The sequence below is a fragment of the Anser brachyrhynchus genome (assembly GCF_964034855.1).
Source record: "Anser brachyrhynchus genome assembly, chromosome: 1".
In the NCBI taxonomy this organism is placed as follows: domain Eukaryota; kingdom Metazoa; phylum Chordata; class Aves; order Anseriformes; family Anatidae; genus Anser; species Anser brachyrhynchus.
Genome location: NC_137694.1, coordinates 212,731,855 through 212,753,371, shown reverse-complemented (window position 1 = coordinate 212,753,371; position 21,517 = coordinate 212,731,855). Strand labels below are relative to the sequence as shown.

Below are 21,517 nucleotides of genomic sequence, written 5' to 3'. Positions count from 1 at the left end.
CCAGTCACCGGTGGTGTTCCCCAGGGGTCGGTGTTGGGGTCCATCCTCTTTAATATCTTTATTGATGATTTGGATGAGGGAATTGAGTGCACCCTCAGTAAGTCTGCAGATGACACCGAGCTGGGGGGAAGTGTCGATCTGCCGGAGGGTACGAAGGCCGTGCAGAGGGATCTGGACAAGTTGGGTCAATGGGCAGAGGCCAAGGGATGAGGTTCAGCATGGCTCAGTGCTGGGTCCTGCACTTTGGCCACAACAACCCCATTCAGCGCTACAGGCTTGGGGCAGAGTGGCTGGAAAGCTGTGCAGAGGAAAAGGATCTGGGGGTGTTGATTAATGCTTGCCTGAACACGAGCCAGCAGTGTGCTCAGGTGGCCAAGAAGGCCAACGGCATCATGGCTTGTGTCAGGAGTAGTGCAGCCAGCAGGAGCAGGGAGGTGATCGTCCCCCTGGGCTCTGCTCTGGTGAGGCCGCACCTCGAGTGCCGGGTTCAGCTTTGGGCCCCTCGCTACCAGAAGGACATCGAGGCCCTGGAGCGTGTCCAGAGAAGGGCTGCGAAGCTGGGGAAGGGCCTGGGACACAAGTCCTGTGAGGGGCGGCTGAGGGACCTGGGGGGGTTTGGGCTGGAGAAGAGGAGGCTCAGGGCAGGCCTTATTGCTCTCTGCAACTGCCTGAAAGGAAGGGGTGGGGAGCTGGGGGTCGGCCTCTGCTCACAGGTAACCAGTGATAGGACCAGAGGGAATGGCCTCAAGTTGTGCCAGGGGAGGTTCGGGCTGGAAATGAGGAGACATTTCTTCTCAGCAAGAGCGGTCAGGCGTTGGGATGGGTTGCCCAGGGAGGTGGCGGGGTCACCGTCCCTGGGGGTGTTCAAGGAAAGGCTGGACGTGGTGCTTAGGTTTAGTGGGTGATACTGGTGGTTGGGGGACAGTTGGACCAACCATAATGATTCTATGTTTCTATGATCCTATGGCCCTGGGAAGCCTTCAGGAGCCAGGAGAAGGCAGTGATTTTGCACAAGCTGTCATATTTGGGGGGGGGGGGGGGTAGGGGGGGTGATGCTTCAGCTGATTCACCAAGGCTGCTCTGGGGACAACCCAGAGGTCTTCAGGGCTCGTGCAGTCCCCACACAATTAGCACTACCTGGGGACAACAAGCTGGTGACAACCACAGTGCTCTTGGGATGGAGCTAGGAGCACAACTGTCAGTGCTGGACACAGTATAACCACTGCAGGACAGCGTGGGGTCTGGCTGGTGACCACCTAATACCTGAAGAGCACTGGCTCGGAGCTACTGCAGAAGTTCACCTGTAAATTTTCCATATCTTCTAAAATAGCAGTCCCCAGTGCCAGGCGGTTCAGAAGGTATCACTCTTTGTTCATAGTGCTGGCTCAACAGCACGCTGCAAACCAACAGCAGCTCAGAGCCCTAGTTTGTGCTCTGTGGGCATAAGACAGGAGGCGGAAGCCCCTGACACACAGCTCCTTACTCCTCGTGGCACTTTAAAGTCCCTTCAGACCCTCGACACTTTGATAATAATAATGCCCTGCTGCGCGTGGCTTTTAATTGCATCTTTGTTTATCTGATGAGGATTTCTCCAGATACCTGGCTGAGCAGACACTGCGGTCTGGGGATCCTTCATGAAACAGAGCATTTGGGATGGAAAGGGCTCTCCCCTGCCTTTCATGTGCCTTGCGTGCAGAGGAGCGAGCTCATGCCATTACAGAATTACGGACAGAGCTTTCGTACGGGCAGCCAGGAAGGACAGGACTGAACCAGGCTCCTTGTGTCCTGATTTCATCGGTAGCTTCCAAGCCACTCTGACTCCCTGAAGCTGGGTGCTCTTCAAACAGGATCCCTGAGCAGGATGGACACTGCACATGCCTCATTTGTGGCAGTCATAGGAGAGTAGGGAATTCTCCTAAAAATATTTCCAACCCTGAAGATTTTTCAGTTACAACATAAACTATGATCCTATCCAAAAATGTCTCCCAGAGAGGCATCCCTGTGACTGATGACTCAGGAGCACATCTTCTGCATATTTTGCTCTAGTTCCCAGCAGCTGCAGGCAGTTGGAGGCAGAAGATTCTCCTAACTTCAAAGACTCAAAGACCAGAAATGAGGCTGCCAAGCTCCAGTGAGGGGACTTGAATAATGGAGGGAAACCCTGATGGCCCAAACTGCCCAGTATTTAGCACTTCTGGACAAAATATGGTTCATAAGGTAAGTGTCTGAACCTTGAGCAGTGATACTCACGAGCTCAGCTCCTGTTTGTATCCTGGGCACTGTTTAGCTGCTCTCAGAGCCTTTCTTCCTATAATTACACAGCAACAGCAAGCAAGAAAAAACTTGAAGCATTGCATTGAGTCATGCTGGTGACGAACCTGTCAGGGTCTCACCCTGCATTCTTCATCTTGGTGGGGATACCCGGGATGGAGAAGTCTCACACCTGGATCTCCATCCTGGTCTGCTTGATGTACACCGCTGCCCTCCTTGGGAACACTGTCCTGCTGATCACCATCGTGAAGGAGCACAGCCTCCACCAGCCCATGTACATTTTCCTGTGCATGTTGGCAGTGTGCGACCTGCTGTTGTCCACTGCCACCGTACCCAAAACCCTCGGTGTTCTCTGGTCTCTCTCCACCCATATCTCCTTCAATGGCTGCCTGGCACAGATGTTCTCCGTCTATTTTGCTTTTGTGGCGGAGTCGGCCGTCTTGCTGGCGATGGCCTTTGATCGCTACATCGCCATCTGCGACCCGCTGCGGTACTCGGCCATCCTGACGCGCTCCGTTGTGGTGAAGGTCGGTGTGGTGGCCTTGGCCAGGAGCTTCTGCATCATGTTCCCTGCCATCTTCCTCCTCAAGCGGCTGCCCTACTGTGGGCACAGCATCATGCCGCACACTTACTGTGAGCACATCGGCGTGGCCCGCCTGGCCTGCGCCGACATCTCCATCAACATCTGGTACGGGGTGGCCGCAGGCTTCCTCTCGGCCGGCTTGGACGTGGTCTCCATCGCCGTGTCCTACACGCTGATCCTCAGGTCCCTCTGGGGGCTGCCTTCCTCACGTGCCTCCCCCAAGGCCCTGCACACCTGCGGCTCCCACCTCTGCGTCATTGCCATGTTTTACATGCCGGCCTTCTTCTCCTTCCTAGTGCACCGCTTTGGCCACCAGGTCCCTCGACATGTCCTCATCTTGCTGGCCAACCTCTACGTGGTGGTGCCGCCCATGCTCAACCCCATCGTGTATGGGGTGAGGACGCGGCCGATCCGGGAGCGCGTGGCTCACCTCCTCAGCCTGGGGGTCTCGGGCAGGGGGGCGTAGCTGTTCACTGGCACCTCCAGCAACACCTCCAGAGCTCCTCACGCTGTGTAGTATCACGGTGCACTTCGCAAGGCAGGCTCTGCCTGTCAGTATTTTCATTTACATTTTCAGCTGCATTTATCCCGTCCATGGCCTTTGGGAGCTGGGGTCAGGTCCAGGTGACTCGTGGGCAGGCAGCCCAGAGGGGCTGGTGGAGGAGCCACCAGGCCTGCAAGGCTTCCTCAGTTCATGCCAGGCTCAGAAAAACAGAAGAAAAGCAACTCCTTCTGCCATGTTCCAGTACTAAAAAGGAGAAATGGGATGATCAGAGGAATTTGACACTGCTCAGTTTGACATCAGCTCCAAATAAAGTAATGGAAAAGTGAATATGAGACTTAATCAATAAAGCGCGAAAAGGCAAGAACGCAATCAGTGGCAATCAGTACTTATTTCTGATGCTTAGTTTCCATAGAATCATGTCATTTCATTTTCCAATGACTTCCGTATTTGCGTGATAAAGTTACCCGAGGGCTGAATAACATAGTATATTTTTTTTCCCCACAACATTCAGATAAATAAGTCATTGTAACAAACAGATAGTCAAAGAAACAAATGATATGCCTACTTATAAATAAAGAAGTTGTTAATGGAGTTTGGCTAACTGCAGAGTCTTGATGCAGTGATAGTTCCCCACTGAGAGCTTGTTTTCCATATATTTCTGGGGAGATTCAGCAGAGATTGGACACCAGGTCTGACACTACGTATGATTTTTATCAGTTGTGTAAAAACAAGTATAAAATCATTGCTAATGAGGTTTTTAGATGATGCAAAGACCAACATGGCCATACTGTTGACAAAGGACAGGCTGTTACACGGCCAAGTCAATAGAGGTGGATGCAAAGTCATGCTCAGGAGGTGCAGAGAAGGGGCTGCAGCCCCTTCCCCTCTGGGGAAACGCGGGGGGCTGAGGGAAGGAGCACTTTGGTGGGGGCTCTTTGGGTGATGCTTGGCCGACAGGCCAAGTCCCAGGGTATTCCCACAGCCGTGCAGGGGCGCTGGTGGCGATGAAGGTCTGTGTTCCTCTCAGCCTGCTCTCACATCCTTCCGCCAGTCCCCAGCAGCACATTTCTGAAAACTGTTGGGAGGCTGGGAAGGGCCATGCGTGCGTGCTGCAGCCCCCTCCTTGGGGTGGGGAGGGAACAGGGAGGCTGGAGCTGTGGAGGCTTCCCGGAGGGACCCCGCTCCTTCCCCAGCACTGCCCAGTCCCTGTGCAACAGCTGCAGAGGGGCCCTGCGATAAAGACAGGGACAAAATGAGGGGGAGAGCACTGGGAGAAAACAGCACTTTGAGCAGCTTTGCTCAGCAACAGTAACGTCTGAGAGCTGGTTCAGTGTCCCCTTGTAAGCAGGGCATCTCACAGGGTTGTGCTGAGAAAGACGAGGTGGGGTGACCCCAGCTGAGTTAAAGGCTGTGAGAAATAAACCTTCGGCCCTAGGAACTGCTGGGTGTCACAGCCAACTCCTCGGAGCCCACTGAGCAGACCCACCCATGCCCACCTGTGCTAGCCATGGTGGGTGCTCCGTGCAGGTGAGTCTGGGGGGAGACATTTCATCCCAAAACCCACAGGAGCCAAACTGCCGCCTGACCAGCGCAGGAGAGCAGCCTCAGCAATGATCAGAGGCACAGCGCTGATGGGGTGCAGTGCAGTGCAGGGCAAGGGCTGGACCCAGAGCTCTGCTCTGGTGGCTGGGGCACTGCAGGGATGCTGTCTGCACAGCACAAGCTCAGGGAAAAAAGCACTTCTGACTAGCGACATATTTACATGAATTTCCCAAAAAATCCCCATTGCTGGGCTTGGTGAAAGACAAGCAGGTGAATTCTAGCCTGGCTCACCTGCCTGTGGCTCACACGATCCCACAGGTTGCTTCAGCCTTGAGTTGGCTGCCCAGGGAGGAGCAGGTGAAGGTGGGCTGCGCACTCAGCGAGGGGCTGGAGTGGTTCGTGGTGGGAGTGGTGCTGTGGTCCTGCCTGCTGCTCTGGGGTCACGACTTGAAAGACAGCAGAGATGTCTGGAGGGGAGGGAGGCACAACAGACATATTGTGCGAGTGCTGGAGAAAACACTTGATCTGTAATGGGAGCAAAACATTAACTCCTGAAGAGATGTAGAGGCATCTTCACTGCAGAATGGCTGTCCCAGGAGAAACCATCTGATGCTGAGCATCATTGTAATGCCCTTGAGAAGGATGAATTTGAATGAGTGGAAAATGAAGCCAGACATATTCTGATTAAAAGTAAGAGCTTTATTTTGAATAGTGAGAATAATTAACTGCTGTGAGAAGCTCCTGAGAGCAACAGTCGATTTTCCAGCAGTGACTATCCCAATCCAGATAATATGCCCATGTGGAATGGAAGTTATTTGGTACAAAGCTGGGCTCCCCTGAGCACCACCAGCCCCTGCGCCAGCAGCAGCGCCGCGGGTGCCAGCGGAGGTGCCTGCAGCAGCACCGCTCACCTGCTGGGGCCAGGCTGCTGCTCGAGCACCGTCCTGGGTGGGAGCAGAGACGGCTGTGGCAGAAGGTTCCTGGAGCATGTCCCACCAGGTCACGGCATCCCCCCATGGCTACTCATCCCCACAAGGAGGATGATGCCCTTGCTGCCGTGGGGGTCCCAGCAGGCGGCACTGTCTGCGCTCTCCACCGAGGATGCGGAGCAGCAAAAAAATCACACAGAGGATGACAATTTTTTTCCAGCAAACCTGGAACTCAGAAGGGCTGGCAGCAGTCTGTAACACAAAGACCTCCCAGGCTTGGTCACAGATAAGCAAGGTCTGCAGCTCCCTGTGGTGGAAGCACCAGTCGGTTCCATGGTTCATGCTGTTTGTGGGCCCTGGGGGCACCAGAAACTCTGCACAAGCTGCAAGCAGCAATTCTGGGTCAAGAAAATCCTCCCTCCTGCCCCCCCTCCGGTATGAACAATGTCTGAGGAGGAGCAACAGCTTCTAACATGCTGTAAAACCACAGGCAGTTCCTGGGACAGCCTCCAAGACCAGCAAGCTCCAGAAATTAAATTCCAGGAAGAACCAAAGCTGCTTAGGTTAAGGGCTCTCCTTAATGGGGAGGGAAATGCAAGAGTGGCTGGGAAAGTCCATCCTTCTAAGTTTCATCCCAGATTTACTTATCTCCTGATTTATTAGCGGAGAGGCACTACACAGGCACATTATTGGCATTTAGGATAAATCTGGGATGCGGATAGGAAGGAATATCCCAGCTGTGAGTCTGCCAGGTTGCTCCAGGGGGTGCAGCATGGGTGAGCTGTGTGAGCCTTTTAACATGGAGCTGTGCTGCGTGGTGGCAAATCGGAGGATATGGGTGCCAGTGGAGTGATGGAGAGAGCAAGCTGGCGCCAGTAGGGGTGTGTGTGCCAGCACAGTTTCATCAAACAAATAATTGCAGAGGAGCTCTGTTACTGCAAGCAAGCGTGCTGGGGCTCTGGACGTGCTCTTCACCTGGCATTTTGTCCAGAAGCAGAAACCATACCGCATCCTTCAGGGAGTTACCAGGTGACATGGTTAGTGTCCTTCAGGTGTGAAACAAGCTCTACAAATGGATGACATTTTTTTTTTATTTTTTTAGTTAAAAAAATACTTTGTAATTTATAAAATTGATATTAACATCAAATAACCTAAAGGCTATGAAAAAAAGACTCAACGAGTGAAGCTGTTGTTCTGATATGCACCTGGATTTTCATACTGGCTCTATGAAAGTTAGTCTCTGAAGTTTGCTGGTGAAGAAATGGAGCAGCAGCCTGGGAACAGTGAGAAGTTTTTCCAAGCACCACATAAGCGGGAAATAAAGAATGGGATGAAAGGAGAAATTTACCTCCTTTTGGCTTTGTTTTGAAACAAGCATTGGCTTTCGCAGCTGAGTGAGGTGCACTTGGTGGTGGTGGTGTTTCCCGGCTGAAGAGGGGAGGATGCCCCGGGCTCGGGCTGAGGAAGGGGGGTGTGCCCTGCTCCGACAGCTGTACTCAGAGGGGCGGCTGGCATGGAGGTGGCACTGCCAGAGTCTGTGGGGGGACAGTGCTGACCCGGGTGTGCATACACAGGGCTGGCAGCAAAGCCTCGGGGGGACACAAAGGCTGGCAGGCACCAGTGTGTTCCTGAAGCAAAGCTGGTGGGAGGGGTGCTCAGCGGTCCTGGCAGCGTCACAGCAGGGCTGGTGGGGCCAGCCTGCGCCGGGCCGGTGCACTGAAGTGGTGGAAGTGGTCCTGGAGTCTTCTCAGCCCAAATTTTCCTGTGTTGCAGTCTCCCTGTGTCCCTGAGACCCCGTTGGCTGTGCATGGCAGAGGTGAGGGTGCCCAAGCTCGTCTCCAGGGGAGGTGCCCCCACCGTGCCCTGCTGGTCACTCTGACACCAGCGTGATGTCACAACACGGGGCTGGCAGCGTGGCAGGGCTGCGTGGGCAAGGGGACGGGACGAGGAAGATGGGGGGACCCCTGGGGCGCTGAGCAAGGGGAGCAGCTGTGCAACTTCTGGCTGGTATGTGCACTCTGGGCGCACTGTGGGGAGAGGTGGTCCTTGTCCCCTTGTCACTGCTCCCTCCTGGAAGCTGTCACCATAGCAGGCACCACGACCACCCCTTGTTTCAGCTGGCAGCCATTGCCCCCCATCGCTTCCCACCTTCTGCCAGTGCCTCTGCTTTCTGACAGACTGAAGCACAGCCCCGATCTCAAAGCCACCATGTCTGAAAGCAAAGGGGATAGTCAGCCTCTTGTCACCATGGATTCCTCAGATATCATCAAAGTGACTGTAAAAACCCTCAAACAGAAGGAGCAGTTTGAGGTTGCTCAGAGCAGCACCATCCAGGAGTTTAAGGAAGACATTGCCAAGCGTTTTAAAACTCCCCCTAATCTCCTGGTGCTGATATTTGCTGGAAAAGTCCTCAAAGATCAAGATACTCTGAGCCAGTACGGAGTCCACAATGGGGCCAGCATCCACCTTGTCATCAGGTCCCAAAAGAGACCACAGGAGGGCCTGCCAGATCAAGGAGCTGCAACCACCCTGATGCAGCCTCCCAGCCGCAGTAATTCCAATTTGTTCTTCTTGGAAAGCATATCTGATCTGCAAAACCCAGGCCTGAGCCATCAGAATTTGTCTGAGCTGTTGATGTCTGGCCAGGAAATAGCGGTGCGGACCATGAAAGAACTCATGTCTAGGATCCTCAGTTCAGAGCTGGATCTGAACACCATCAACAACAACACGTTTTTGCAAGGGTTCCTCCTTGGGGTGACAGGTGTAAATATCCTAGGCCTGGACTCAACAGATGTGTCGGACTTGGTGAGTAGCATTGAAGGACAAGATGTGTTTGTGCATGGCTTGATAAGCGAGGTGGCGCAGAGCGCCTTTGTGCAGAACATCCTTGCCAACGCCAGCCTTGTCAGGGACATCATCATGTCCAACCCTCAGGTGCAGCAGCTGGCTGAGCAAAATCCCGAGATTGGTCACATTCTCACCAACCCACACACTCTAAGGGAAATATTAGAGGCCTACAGCAGCCCTGCTGTAATGCAGGAGATGGTAAGGAACCATGATCTGGCCATGAACAACCTCGAAAGCATCCCTGGTGGGTACAGTGCTCTGGAGCAGCTCTACAGGGAAATTGAGGAGCCCATCCTGGATGCTGTGCAGGCACAGATAGGCAACAACTTGTTTGCTGCACCAGACAGTAACCTGTCCCTGAATGGAGCCCAGCTACCAGCCCGGACAGAAAATCGGAGGCCGTTACCCAACCCATGGGCTCTGCAGTCCAACAGAGCCAGTGATAATGTATGTGACTGCGATGGACGATTGGCAAACAGCGGCACAGATGAGAGTCTTATTGTGCTGAGTTTGGGTCCTGCAGCAGGTGTGGTGGTCTCCAACTCAGGGGAGGCCCAGAGCATGGTCCAGCAGCTAACAGGAAACGCAGAACTCATGCAAAACCTGGAGGATGCGTTAACAAACCCCAACGGTCCAGCACAAATGCTGCTGAATAGCGATCATACATCAAGAAATGAAAACTCTCCACCTCAAGATCAAAGTGCACAGCAGCTACCACCAGAGATGGAGAATGCTGAGATTTCATCCTTGCTGAGAAACCCCAGGGCGCTGCAGGCATTGCTGCAGGTCCAGCTGGGATTACAGATCCTCACCACAGAGGCACCAGATTTCATGCTGAGTTTGGGGGACTCGCACGTGGAGCTGGATCTGGAAAGCATGGACGACTCGACACAAAGCAATGAATCTGAGGATGATGTAAGTTTGGTGTCAGAACAGGGTGAAGAAGAAGACCAGACAGAGATGGACGAGCAAGAACCACAGATCAGATATGAGAGACAAATGCAGCAGCTCCATGCCATGGGCTTCCAGGACCAACGTGCAAACTTGCAGGCTCTGATGGATGCAGAAGGTGAGATCAATGCAGCAGCTGAGATACTGGCAAAAGCACCGTCATCAAACAAGATACCGTAACAGGTTCATCCAAATGATGAACCTTGTTTGTTGATGATTGCGTTTCAGTCTCGTCGTACACTAAAGGTAGCAAGGTGCATACTAAGAAGTTGTGTGCTGTAGCATTCTTCAATCTATGAGAATTAATTCCCTCTTAGCTGCAAGGACATCTTGCATTCAGAAATGAGGTGTTCTGTGCTGTGAAACAGTGAAGGCCCTACCTGAATGCGGTGCTACCCATTTACAGATATGATAAGATAGATACAGAGTCCAGATGTGTATGCAGGTGAAAAACATGCCAGCAAAAGACACCAGGGAGGTAAAATGGTAAAATATACATTTTTTACAGGTTAGGAACCGAGCTCTGGAGATCATAGTATGGTAGAATCATTCAGGTTGGAAAAGACCTCTAAAACCATCAAGTCCAACCATTAACCTAGCACTGCCAGGTCAACCACTAAACCATGTCCCTAAGCACCACATCTACATGTCTTTTGAAGACCTCCAGGGATGGTGACTCAAACACTTCCCTGGGAAGCCTCTTCCACAACCCGTTCAGTGAATAAATTTTTCTTAATATCCAGCCTAAAGGTCCCCTGGTGCAATTTGAGGCCATTTCCTCTTATCCTATTGCTTGCTGCTTGGGAGAAGAGACCGATCCCCACCCCACTACAACCTCCTTTGAGGTAGTTGTAGAGAGTGATAAGGTCTCCCCTGAGTCTCCTTTTCTCTAGATTAAATAACCCTACTTCCCTCAGCCGTTCCTCATAAGACTTGTTCTCTAGACCTTTCACCAGCTTTGTTGCACTAATGCTGAAGACCAGATGATAAATGAGCATGGCTCCCATATGGACTCCAAAATAAATGGTGGCACTTTGACAGCTGTTTGTTTGTTTGTTTTTTTTTTTTTTTTTTGTAAAGGCCCTAAAGGAGAGAGGCAGGGAGTATCTGAGCCACCCAGCCTCATCCCTGCCACTGCAGGCATCAGCTTTTCCTCTGCTGAGCAAACTGTTTTGAAAGTCAATTTGTCATTTCTGCCACTGCTTCTCCTCTGGGAGTGAAGTCCAAGGGTTATGGTGAGGATTATGGCAACTATCCATGATGGTTATAACCTAGCTTTTCATCCTGAATATGTTCACAGCTGGTTTCTACCCACCTATCGTTGCACAGTTTTTAGTTTCATGCACTAGGTAAGAGTTTCTCTGATTAGCAAATCCCAAACCCTTTGTGCTTTCCCCAATGTCATCCACAGCACCAGGGATTAAGATAACTTTGTAAGTCTTGTCCCTTTTGCTTTGCTGTGTGTGAGCCTGAGGCAGTGCACAGGGTGGTGCCATATGCAGCCATAATGCCTTTTAAAGCCTTGTCTTTATAATACAAAATATGATAACTGATTGGGAGCTTTAGGGGTTTGAGGTTTGATGCTGCAGACTTGCCTATAATGACTCAAAACTGTGGTGTTAGGGAGATGGAGCAGCTGGGGATGTGCTTGTCTGGAGCTTCATCCCTTCTCCCAGGCCTGCCCTGGGTGAGCAGGGTCAGGATCAGCCCAGACCCTGCCCTCCAGCCCCTCTGCCAAGTTCTGCTCCAGTCCCATCCCTTCCCTCCCCTTCTGCTCCTGCCCTTCCCTTCTCTGCCCTTGCATCCAAGCATTGAGTCTCCTTCCTCCGGCTCCAGGTTTCCCACTCATTTCTTTTGCAAATGTTTCTCTCCCAGCATCCTTCCTTTACAAAATGTCCCATGAGAGGTTTTCTACCCATTTCTTTTTCCTCCTCCTCCCCCTCTATGGCTCTGCAGCCAGTAACAAATTTAGACTTTGCGTTTAAATAACTAGCAAGCAGTTTAAATAACTGCTTGCTATTTTGCATCTTGTTCATTCTTTCTCCTCTCTTCACCTTTCTGGAGGTGGTTGGAGGATTGGTCTGGGGAGATGGGCTGGGTGCTTGATGGACTGTGGCTGGAAAATGTCCTCCCTGTAGCAGACCCCATGCTGATGGTGCCTATGCCAGCAGGTGTGCCTCGTCTGACCTGACATGATAAAGCCAACCCCCTGCAGCAGCAGCTGCCTCTGGTGGACTTCAGCTCATCCCTCTCTCAGGAAGCCAGTCTCAGCTTCAGCCATAGGGATGTGATTGATGCCAGGGGCTGGTAGTGCTGGTTGCCACTGGCTTTTTGGGGTCCCCATGCAGCAGCTGTGACCTGAGGCATGCTGCTTGCATGAGGTCAAGAATCTCCTTGGTGGTAAACATTGCCACTGCTGCTTTGGGACCATGCTGCTGTGAAACGTCTCTGCTTTGGGCCATGCGCATGGAGTCAGATGGAACATCTGCTGCTAAGGTCTCCTGAAGCTGAACACATGCACAGAGCTTGTGCGGCCTGTCCTGGGCTGTTCATCCATGGCTGACAATGGAGTGAGGTAGGTGCAGGTGGTGAAATATAAATGTAAATGTAAAAATTTGATGTGAATTGTGCATCCAGCCTCCTCCTGCAGCCTGTAGAGTTGTTGGCACAGCTCAGTGTTCAACTGGAGGAGCCCAACACCACCTGAGATGCCCTTGGGCATCTGAGACATCCACATGGGGCTGGAAGATGTGACATGGGACTTACAAGACACCTGTGTCCCTCTAGATGAGTGGCTGGAGATGAGGCAGGACAGAATAGAGCATCTCAGAAGGTGCATTAAAAATGGTGAACACTTACACACAAAAGGCTGTTGGAACAAAGTATTCCATTAAAATGCTCATGTTTCAAATTCAAGCATTTTTAGTGTTTCAGTTACAATAAAGTGCTAAATTAATTTACAATTTTAAACACATTTTTGCTTTGTTTTCTTATAATTATTTTGGTAAACCTGGGAGGAACTCATGGCACATGAAATTTAACCAAATACAGATTTCTTTTTTTTTCCCCCCAACAAAAATGTCCCCCTGGCTTTGCTCAGCTTCTGAATGGGATGTTTGGTGTGAGCTGGGAGTTGCTGGAGCAGTGTGATCCCTTGTAGTCTGTGTAGCAGGGAGCATAGGAACCATCTGTGCTTGCAGGACAGCAAGGACTCCACCATTGCTTCCACATCCCCTCTCCTTGTTCTCAGAGGCAGCCAGGCTGACAAAAATCAGCTGTCTGCCTTGTTAGCAAGCCCATCCTCATCCTGAGAGCTGGGCTTCTTTAAAGGTGCCTAGGCACCAGAAGGCACAGGTGGTAGGGTTCGTGACACGAGGTGGCACCAGCACTGAAGGGGCTCCCGCAGCCCACTCCCAGGTCTGCCCCTGTCCGCCCCGTGCAGTGACCGTGCTCTGGTCCCCAGCCGGGATGCCGGCCCCTCTGGAGCCCTCGGGGTGCAGCAGTCCCAGTGCCTGCGTCCTGAACAAGCCAGAGCGCTGAGGCACTTGTGTCTGGGGGGCTATGCACCTTGAATGCTGCACTCCACCGTTGCTCCCGTGGAATTGTTTTTTTTTATGATCAAAGTCTTACTCCAGGTGTGGGTGTGCTGCTGAGTCTGTGACATTCACAGCTGCCCCTGCTTGTAGGCTACTTTGTACTGAAATGATTCAGCCTGCAGGAAACAGTTCCTACAGACTAATGTACTACTCATCCTGTGTGTGGAGTTCCTGAGGGGCTGCAGAGGGTCTCCACTGACCAGGGAGGTGGGGCAGAGTCCGGTCACTCGTGCGAGCAAGGTTCCCAAGCTCGTCCTCCCACATCCCCCATCCCGTCCAGGAGTGCAGCCTATGGCTGTCTGTCATTGCTTTATGGAACTTCTCCAAATTCCTTTATTGCAGTAATCACTGAGGGCATTATGTATCATGCCCAATAATCTATTCAAAAAGCAGGCTGTTATTTATAAATACGTGTTAAACTATTTGCAAAAGTAACTGCACCGAGTTTCTATGTCTGGCTGCTTGGCACTTTGGATAAGCCACAGCACTCTTAGACCTCATCGCGTCTGCTTTTCCAAAGGCTGTCTGTGGCTTGCTGCTGCCTGCAGTGACATTGTGACAGTCCAGCCAGGGCCCTGGGGACAGGCTGTGCAAATGGCACAGGTATAATTGTGCAGGTGCTGGTCTGGGCGCTGGGGACCTGCCTGCACTGAGCGACGTGCTTGTAACGTGTGTGATGTATGAGGGGCCTGGGGCAAGATCCCCGTGCCGCTGGTGGCTGCAGGGCGCTTTTGGCGTGACGCAGTGGGTGCAGTGCCTCCACCCGGGCCCCGTGCAGCCGGTAAAAGGGCTCCACGCTGCAGCCCTGCCTGGCTGCTGCCACGGACCCGTGCTGCTGCGGGGTCAAGGATCTGGTGAGCTGCTCGCGCTGCATGTTTGGGGCCAGGGGGATCGCTAGGACAGAGGGGCCACATCCCCAGTTCGCAATAACCTGGTGAAGCACCTTCCCTCACTGGCCAGCCAGATCGGCTGCTCTTAAGCTGAGATAACACGGTTTTGGGAGCGAGGCTGAGGTGGCGGGGCAGGAGCGAGCCCCATGCAGGGCGATGTCCGTGGGGCACTGCAGTGTGCACCGACCTGGGACAGCTGCAGCACTGAGCATCTCCCTGCCGCGGGAGAGCTGTGGATGTGCTCAGGCCAAGAGGGAAAACACTTGTGTTATTTTCATTCTCTCATCTGGAGACAGTAAGTCACTAGCAGGCTGTTTTCCCCTGCCCTGTTCTGTGTCCCCGGCTCCCTTCCAAAGGCTGGAGCATTGTGAAGGCTGCCCCTGGGGCGGGGGCTCCATCCACTCCCCCTCTGCAGCTCTGTGAAGCTGCTGCTGTGGTGTAACCGGGCAGGCAGCACACCTTGTAGCTGTCTGCTCTTCCCTGCAGTGGGTGGGGGAGAGACTCAAAAAAAAAAAAAAAAAAAAAAAAAAAAGGTAGATGTGTGAGAACACGTGGGTTGAGTTATGACCAGCTTAATAAGAAAGAGAAGAAAATTATATAAAGCCAAGAATAAGCAAAGCAATCGACGCACAATGCAATCGCTGAGCACCTGCCAACTGGTGCCCAGCTGAACCCCGAGCAGTGGCTGCCCCCCACCTCAGCCAGCCCCCCAGTTTTATATTTCCGTGTGATGCCACATGGCATGGGATATCCCTTGGGCCAGTTGGGGTCGGCTTTCCTAGTTCTGTCCTCTCCCAGCTCCTTGTGCACCCCCAGGCCCCTCACTGGCACGGCAGTGTGAGAAGCACAGAAGTCCTTGGCTCTGCATAAGTACTGCTCAGCAACAACTGAAACATTGGTGTGTTATCAGCACTGTTCTCATCCTAAATCCAAAACACAGTACAAAGAGTTACTCTGAAGAAAATTAACTCTATCCCAGCTGAAACCAGGACAGCTGTGTCCTCAATCAGAGCCCTTGCTTCTGCCACAATGACAAGAGATCAGACCTCTTTGTAATCCTCAGGCAGCTCTGTGGGAATGTCAGTATTTCAAGTTATTGCATTTAGTTAAGTTAAGCTAAAAAGATTTTAGGAATAAAAGGTTCCAAGGAATTGCTTGGAGGTAGTTGTAGAAGATACGTCCTTTGTGCTGTACTTGTGTTAGTGCAGCTTGACAGTGGTGACTAAGCTAGGAAGGGTCTGCTGCTGAGAGGTCCCTCTGGCACAGAGCTTCTGGCTGCGCTGTGATCCCAACCTGCAGGTGCAACGGGCCCTTGTTTATCTGCAGTTCAACATCTGGAGTTTGGCAAGAGGTGACTAGCTTTTAGTATAACAGCACAGAGTATATATACTATTAGCATTAGTAGTGTTTTCCATCTGTTAACATGCCGCATCTATTTTTATTTCATGCAATATTTATAATGAATTGCTTTAATTCATTTACAGCATTAGATAGTTTTTTATCTTCACTATTTTTTAAAGACTGTCCACTGTTATGTTCTTTCTATGGAGCAGGTTCCTTGGACACGAAACTGTGTGCCTCTGAGCATAAGCTGGGAACCAACTCCATCTTTAAAAATGCAATTGCTTTCTCATACATGGAGTCAATATTTCGGTATGCAGTAACCTCACAGGGGTATGGTTTTAAGTACTTGCAACACTTGTTCATCTCAGTTGCACTACGGGTAATTCCCATTTTGAGTCTTGGTATTTAAGAGCTGACTGACTATTGCACAAGCTGCTGAAAAAGAGAGGCATCCCACTCTAACTTGTGCGAGTCTGGGGGTGACCCAGCCTCCTTCAGACCCTCTGCAGGGCAGCGGTGCAGCCCTGTCCTTGGCTGCTGGGGGAACTCCAGCTCAGGGTCTTCCCCTGACCCAAGAGGCTTTCCAAGCGCCTGATTGGATTTTATTTCCACTCGACTTGCACTGACAGTGAGGTGCAGAGTGAGCCAAACCAGAAACTTTTCAGTCCTAAAGCCAAAAGGAAAGGGAGACAGAAGTCTGGAGATGAGGATGGAGGATGGGCAGCCAACTTCAATCCTAGAGCTAATTTTGTCCTAAACTCATGTGAGTCCACGTACCTGAAACTCCCAATTATCCCTTTTGCAGGTCCTGATGCCCAAGAATATCTCGTGCACCGCTGCAAGCACTTGACCTTCCTCTTGTGTTGCATGACTTACTCTCTCTACTCCAGACGGATAGTCCATCGGTTTAAGGTATTTGTGCAGTATGGGTTGATTCTGTCTCCATTCAGCCTGGTCTACTTGGAAGAAAAATACACTTATACCATCTTAAAATCAAGTGAAGAGAAAATCTGGACACTGTCACATACACATAGTAGGAGTACATGAGTATAAGTACCTGCTGCAATACGTTGCAGACCACAGGTCTTCATAATTGGGGTGGATACCTGCCACTGTGGCTGTTAGCTGATCAGCAGAGGTGATACTGGCATTTGATAGTGGTGGAAGAGCTTGAGCATGTGAAATAACATTCTGCAGTGCTTTCTGTCTTTGCTTTCAGGTGCAGCTTATGCCACCATTCAACCTTAGCAGCTCGACTCCAGCAACTTTCATCTTGGCTGGCATCCCGGGCATGGAGAAGTCACACATCTGGATCTCGATCCCCTTCTGCTTTATGTATCTGGCTGCCCTGCTGGGAAATGGTGCCCTGCTGTTCGTTGTGAGGACAGAACGAAGCCTCCACCAGCCCATGTACCTCTTCTTGTCCATGCTGGCTGTCACTGACCTGATGCTGTCAACCACGACTGTGCCCAAGATGCTGGCTCTGTTCTGGTTCAGTGCAGGGGAGATCTCCTTCGGCGCCTGCCTGACCCAGATGTTCTTCCTGCACTTCAGTTTCTCGGCAGAGTCTGTGATCCTGCTGGCCATGGCCTTTGACCGGTTTGTGGCCATCTGCTACCCCCTGCGCTACGCAGCTGTGCTGACACAGTCAGCTGTTGTCAAAACAGGGCTGGTGGCTTTGCTGAGAAGTTTTTGCATCATTTTCCCGTGTGTATTCCTGCTGAAGCGCCTGCCCTTCTGCGGGCACAATGTCATCCCGCACACCTACTGCGAGCACATGGGCATCGCCCGGCTGGCCTGCGCGGACATCTCCGTCAATATTCTGTATGGCCTCGCAGTGCCTTTCGCAGCAGTAGTGCTAGATGTTGTGCTCATTGCTGTCTCCTATGTCTTAATTCTTCAGGCATTATTCAGACTGCCTTCCAGGACTGCCCGCCACAAGGCTTTCAATACCTGTGTGTCTCATGTTTGTGTTATATTTCTTTTCTATGTTCCTGCTTTTTTCACTATTTTAACGCACCGCTTTGGTCAGGAAATTCCGCACCATGTCCACATTCTGCTGGCCAACCTGTACGTGCTCTTCCCCCCCCTGCTGAACCCCATCGTGTATGGGGTGCGGATGCAACAGATAAAAGAGAATTTCATGAAAGTGTTTCTCTGCCCCGCAGTTCGTTTTCTGCAAGAATAAGAACGAGATGTCACTATGAGAAAGTAATGAATACCTCAGCGGGACTTGAAGCCCACCCAAATCCTCCCTCTTGGCAACCGTAAATGTGGAACACAATGCATCCCCCGCAACACTTTCCCCAACAGTTTACAGAAAATGTAAGAAAAAAGATAAAAGACAGGCTCTCTAACTGGCTGCAGAGAGAGAAGGAACAAAGAAGGGAGAACCCACCCCAGCAATGTCACTTGTGGGGAATCCTCAACAAGCTGGAGGCAGGCAGCTTTCACTGTAGTGTGATGGTGAGATCCTTATCTCAGCTGTCTGCTCTGGAGTCAAGGGACAAGGTGTGTAATAAACTTGTTCTAATCACAACTGGCTAATGGAGTTCATTACAGGAATTGCTTCGTTATTAAAATTCACAGAAACAAAAAAGTCTCCCAAAGGGAAAACACTGAAATAAATGCAAGTACTGCAGGTTAGCATGGAGCTATTTGCAGCCCAGAGAGCCAACCGTATCCTGGCCATATCAAAAGAAGCGTGGCAGCAGAGTGAGGGAGGTGATTCTCCCCCTCTGCTCCACTCTTGTGAGACCCCACCTACACTACTGTGTTCAGCTCTGGGGCTCCCAGCACAAGAAAACATGGACGTATTAGAGCAAGTTCAGAGGAGGGCCACAAAGATGATCAAGGTGCTGGAGCACCTTTCCTACAAAGACAGGGTGAAGGGGTTGGGGTTGTTCAGCCTGGAGAAGGGACGGCTCCAGGGAGACCTTACAGTGGCCTTCCAATACCTAAAGGGGGCTGCAGGAAAGCTGGGGAGGGACTCTTTGTCAGTGAGTGTGGTCTTTTCCAACCTTTATGATTCTATGTGCTGATTGAAAGTGGTGAGCAGTAGTATCCAAGCTGCATTAGGGAGGGTACAGGAGGAGTGCTGGTTCTGGAGAGAGACAGTGCTGAACTACATCTCCCCAGAGCTGAACCGAAGCCCCCATTAGCTGCTTGGCAGGTATCAGACCTTGTCCCAGCTTTAGAGTTGTTGCAGATGGTCTAGACAGAGTGTCTGCAAATACAAACACCAGCTTCAGCCTGAGTATTTACTAGGTTTGTAGATCACACATTGAGCGTTTTCCTCCTTTGCTCTTGCAAATGCCTTCTTTTATGATCAGTTTCTGCTAATATTGGTTTCTTATTAATAAAGGCATGACATTTATTGCTTTTATGTAATATGCTTTCTCTTTTATATGAGAATATATTTTTTTTTTTGCCAGCACCTGTGGTGCATAAGCTATTGTTTTCAATTACAGCAATACAAGGACAGCTGTGGACAATTCAGTTTGGCTTCACCCTTATGGTACCTGCTAGAACTTACTCCTGTCAGTTCCCTCAGTTTGACCTGTGTCATGCCCATCCTTTCTCAGTCATACTATCACACTATCAGCCAGCTCTTTCCCATTGCTAGGGTTTGTTTTGCTGTACTTGGAGAAAGCATTGACACCTCCTGCCTGAACCACTACTTCATGAGGTGCATCTCTCTCCTGTAACAGAATGCAGCAGTCTCTTCTCTGATGTCTCAACAAAATTGTACGACTTTTTCCTGCTGTTTTTTTTTTTTTTTTTTCCAGGACTGCCACTAACCAACAATCATACTCTTCTGCCAAGGAAGTCAATGTCATACATGGAAATGAAGATGTGGACAGGTGACAGGGATGATGGCCACAAGGACTACATACATTTTGTCAGATGCATCATAGCATGAGTCCCAGCAGTGTGGTGTGTCCAGATCAAGCTGTTTGTAGAGCTCTTAGTAAATCTGCTTAGCCCTAGCACTGTAGGCAGTGGGGTTTGACACTGCATGGCCATTCGGGTAGGTGTTGGCCATGAGGGTGAGCCTGAGGAGAATCACAGAATGATATCCACCAGATCCATGTAGCACAGACAAAATAATAACCAGGATGAGTTGGGAAAAGCCATAATATAGTCTGTTTTCTTGTGCTTGTTTGCTACTTGTCTCCTTACAGCTTGAACTCCAGTTAGCATGTGCACAGCACTTACCACTTCAGGGATCTGGTCTTGGTTGAGATCAGGAAAACCAGCGACAGAGGATCCAACCCCTCTGCTCTGCTCCGCACTGGGGAGGCTCCCGAGGCCAGAGAGGCCTGGAGCTGGTGGCAGGAGCCCAGCGCGGGGCCCCGAGGTGCGGGAGGGCCTGGAGCACCTCTGCCGTGAGGAGAGGCTGCGAGAGCTGGGGCTGCTCGGCCCGGAGAGGAGGAGGCTCCGGGGGAGCTCCCCCGCGGCTGCCGGGGCCTGCGGGGAGCTGCGCAGAGGCCGGAGCCGGGCTCTCGCCGGGGGTGCCCAGGGCCAGGAGCAGAGGCCCCGGGCCCAGCCTGGAGGCCGGGAGGTGCCCTCTGGGCCCCAGGCAGCGCTGCTGTGCCGGGCGGGTGCCGGAGCCCTGGCACAGGCTGCCCGGAGAGGGGCTGGGGGCTCCTCCGCGGGGTCTCCGGCAGCCGCCGGGACGTGGGGCTGGGCGAGCGGCTCCGCGGGGCCCTGCTGGGGCAGGGGGCGAGCAGCGGCACCCAGGGGTGCCCCCAACCTCAGCCACGCTGTGATCCTGCGATGTACTTGCCTCTGACACCCACAGAATGCATCAGACAAGTGGGATTCAAAGGCCACATACAAAACACAAGAAGCACAGCTGATACAGATTGACTTAGGTCCTCAAAAGAAGCCTTTAAAGTGCACCTGTTCTGTTGCCCAGTTCCTGCTTCACTACACAGAAATGCTTGCTTGTTTTTTTTTCTTTTTTCTTTTCTTTTCTTTTCTTTTTTTTTAAATAAAAATCCGAAAGCTTTTACAGCACCAGGAAAAGTCAATGTAAACAAGCCCTTGAGAAATCATCTAAGTCCAGCAGCTGCTGTGCCTTAAGCCTGATCTCTTATAATGAAAACTGCCCCCAAACTTTTGTTTTAGCACTTGATATCTCTCTTTCTGATTCATGCAGATACTGACATTCTTTGTTGTACTGTGTATCCTAGATTTCAACAAATAATTAAAAAAAAACAAAAACCTGTCTCAGTTTCAAATCTGATCAAGTCTCACTTGGCTCCTTCCAGACCTGCCGTGTGAATGATCCAGCGCAGGCACAGAAGCTGCCAGGGAAAAGGGAACTGGTGCTACAGCACTCAGCAAACTACATTTTTACAGCGTTGTCACCGTTTCCCTCATAAAACAGAGATGATGCCTTTCTTTTTGCCAGAAATTAGTGATTCTATATAGAGTTGACGTAAGAAAACTAATCTAAGTTTGGCTTTGGTTTCCAGTCTTTAATTTGCATTAGGTCAAACCACTAATTTGGGCACTGAAAATTCTGCATGTCTCTCATCTTTATGCAAAGCACAAAAATCTCCTTGCATGAGTCAAGTCTGGGCTGATATTTCTCAGTAGGTTTATTTTAGGAATGTGCATGGTGCCCTGAACATGGCTTCTGCAGAAATGATAAAGGAGTGATTTTGCTGGACAGCTGCAGAAGTGAATAAACAGCACCTTGCTGATCAATAAAACCCTTTAAATTCGGGTGGTAGACCTGCGGCACTGACACAGCAGCGGCACTGGCCAAGCAACCTCTGCAGAAAGGTTCAGGAGAAATCGTCCCCTGCAATTTCAGCACGAGCAAAAGGACATGCATGGCCTGGCAGGATCCCACCAGTGGGACCCCACTGAGCCCATGTCACCAGGGACTTTGCATTGCTTCAACAAAACAATGCAAACCCACTTCCATCAATACTGTTCTAGCAGTTTGAATTAATAGAGGTCAAAACTCAGGTGAAATCAAGCACTGGGCCTTAATTTGCAATTCTGTGAACACCTCCAGAAATGCCAGTGAGTTGCACGGGTGA

The 21,517-nt window shown here is 51.2% G+C and overlaps 3 protein-coding genes across 6 annotated transcripts; all 3 read left to right on the top strand.

Annotated features, from left to right (window-relative positions):
• Window positions 1–1,620: 1,620 nt before the first annotated feature.
• On the top strand, window positions 1,621–3,461 carry LOC308182309 (olfactory receptor 52B2-like). Its single transcript, XM_080566702.1, has one exon. The coding sequence runs from the start codon at window positions 2,364–2,366 to the stop codon at window positions 3,318–3,320; it is 957 nt and encodes a 318-aa protein (XP_080422828.1). The 5' UTR covers window positions 1,621–2,363; the 3' UTR covers window positions 3,321–3,461.
• A 3,643-nt stretch (window positions 3,462–7,104) lies between these two features.
• Window positions 7,105–10,669, top strand: LOC308187860 (ubiquilin-1-like). Its single transcript, XM_080576252.1, has one exon. The coding sequence runs from the start codon at window positions 8,039–8,041 to the stop codon at window positions 9,806–9,808; it is 1,770 nt and encodes a 589-aa protein (XP_080432378.1). The 5' UTR covers window positions 7,105–8,038; the 3' UTR covers window positions 9,809–10,669.
• A 1,056-nt stretch (window positions 10,670–11,725) lies between these two features.
• Window positions 11,726–20,579, top strand: LOC308181944 (olfactory receptor 52B2-like). Of its 4 annotated transcripts, XR_013941625.1 has the most exons (5): window positions 11,726–12,203; window positions 16,264–16,370; window positions 16,678–19,146; window positions 19,247–19,321; window positions 19,643–20,579. XR_013941625.1 is itself a non-coding variant. In XM_080565813.1 (3 exons), the coding sequence occupies exons 2-3, from the start codon at window positions 16,326–16,328 to the stop codon at window positions 17,644–17,646; spliced, it is 1,014 nt and encodes a 337-aa protein (XP_080421939.1). In that variant the 5' UTR covers window positions 11,726–12,203; window positions 16,264–16,325; the 3' UTR covers window positions 17,647–20,579. The 4 variants fall into 4 exon arrangements, 1 of the variants encoding a protein (XP_080421939.1); XR_013941626.1 differs by having other exon boundaries at window positions 19,247–20,579; XR_013941627.1 differs by lacking the exon at window positions 11,726–12,203 and adding an exon at window positions 13,584–15,465 and having other exon boundaries at window positions 19,247–20,579.
• Window positions 20,580–21,517: the final 938 nt, after the last annotated feature.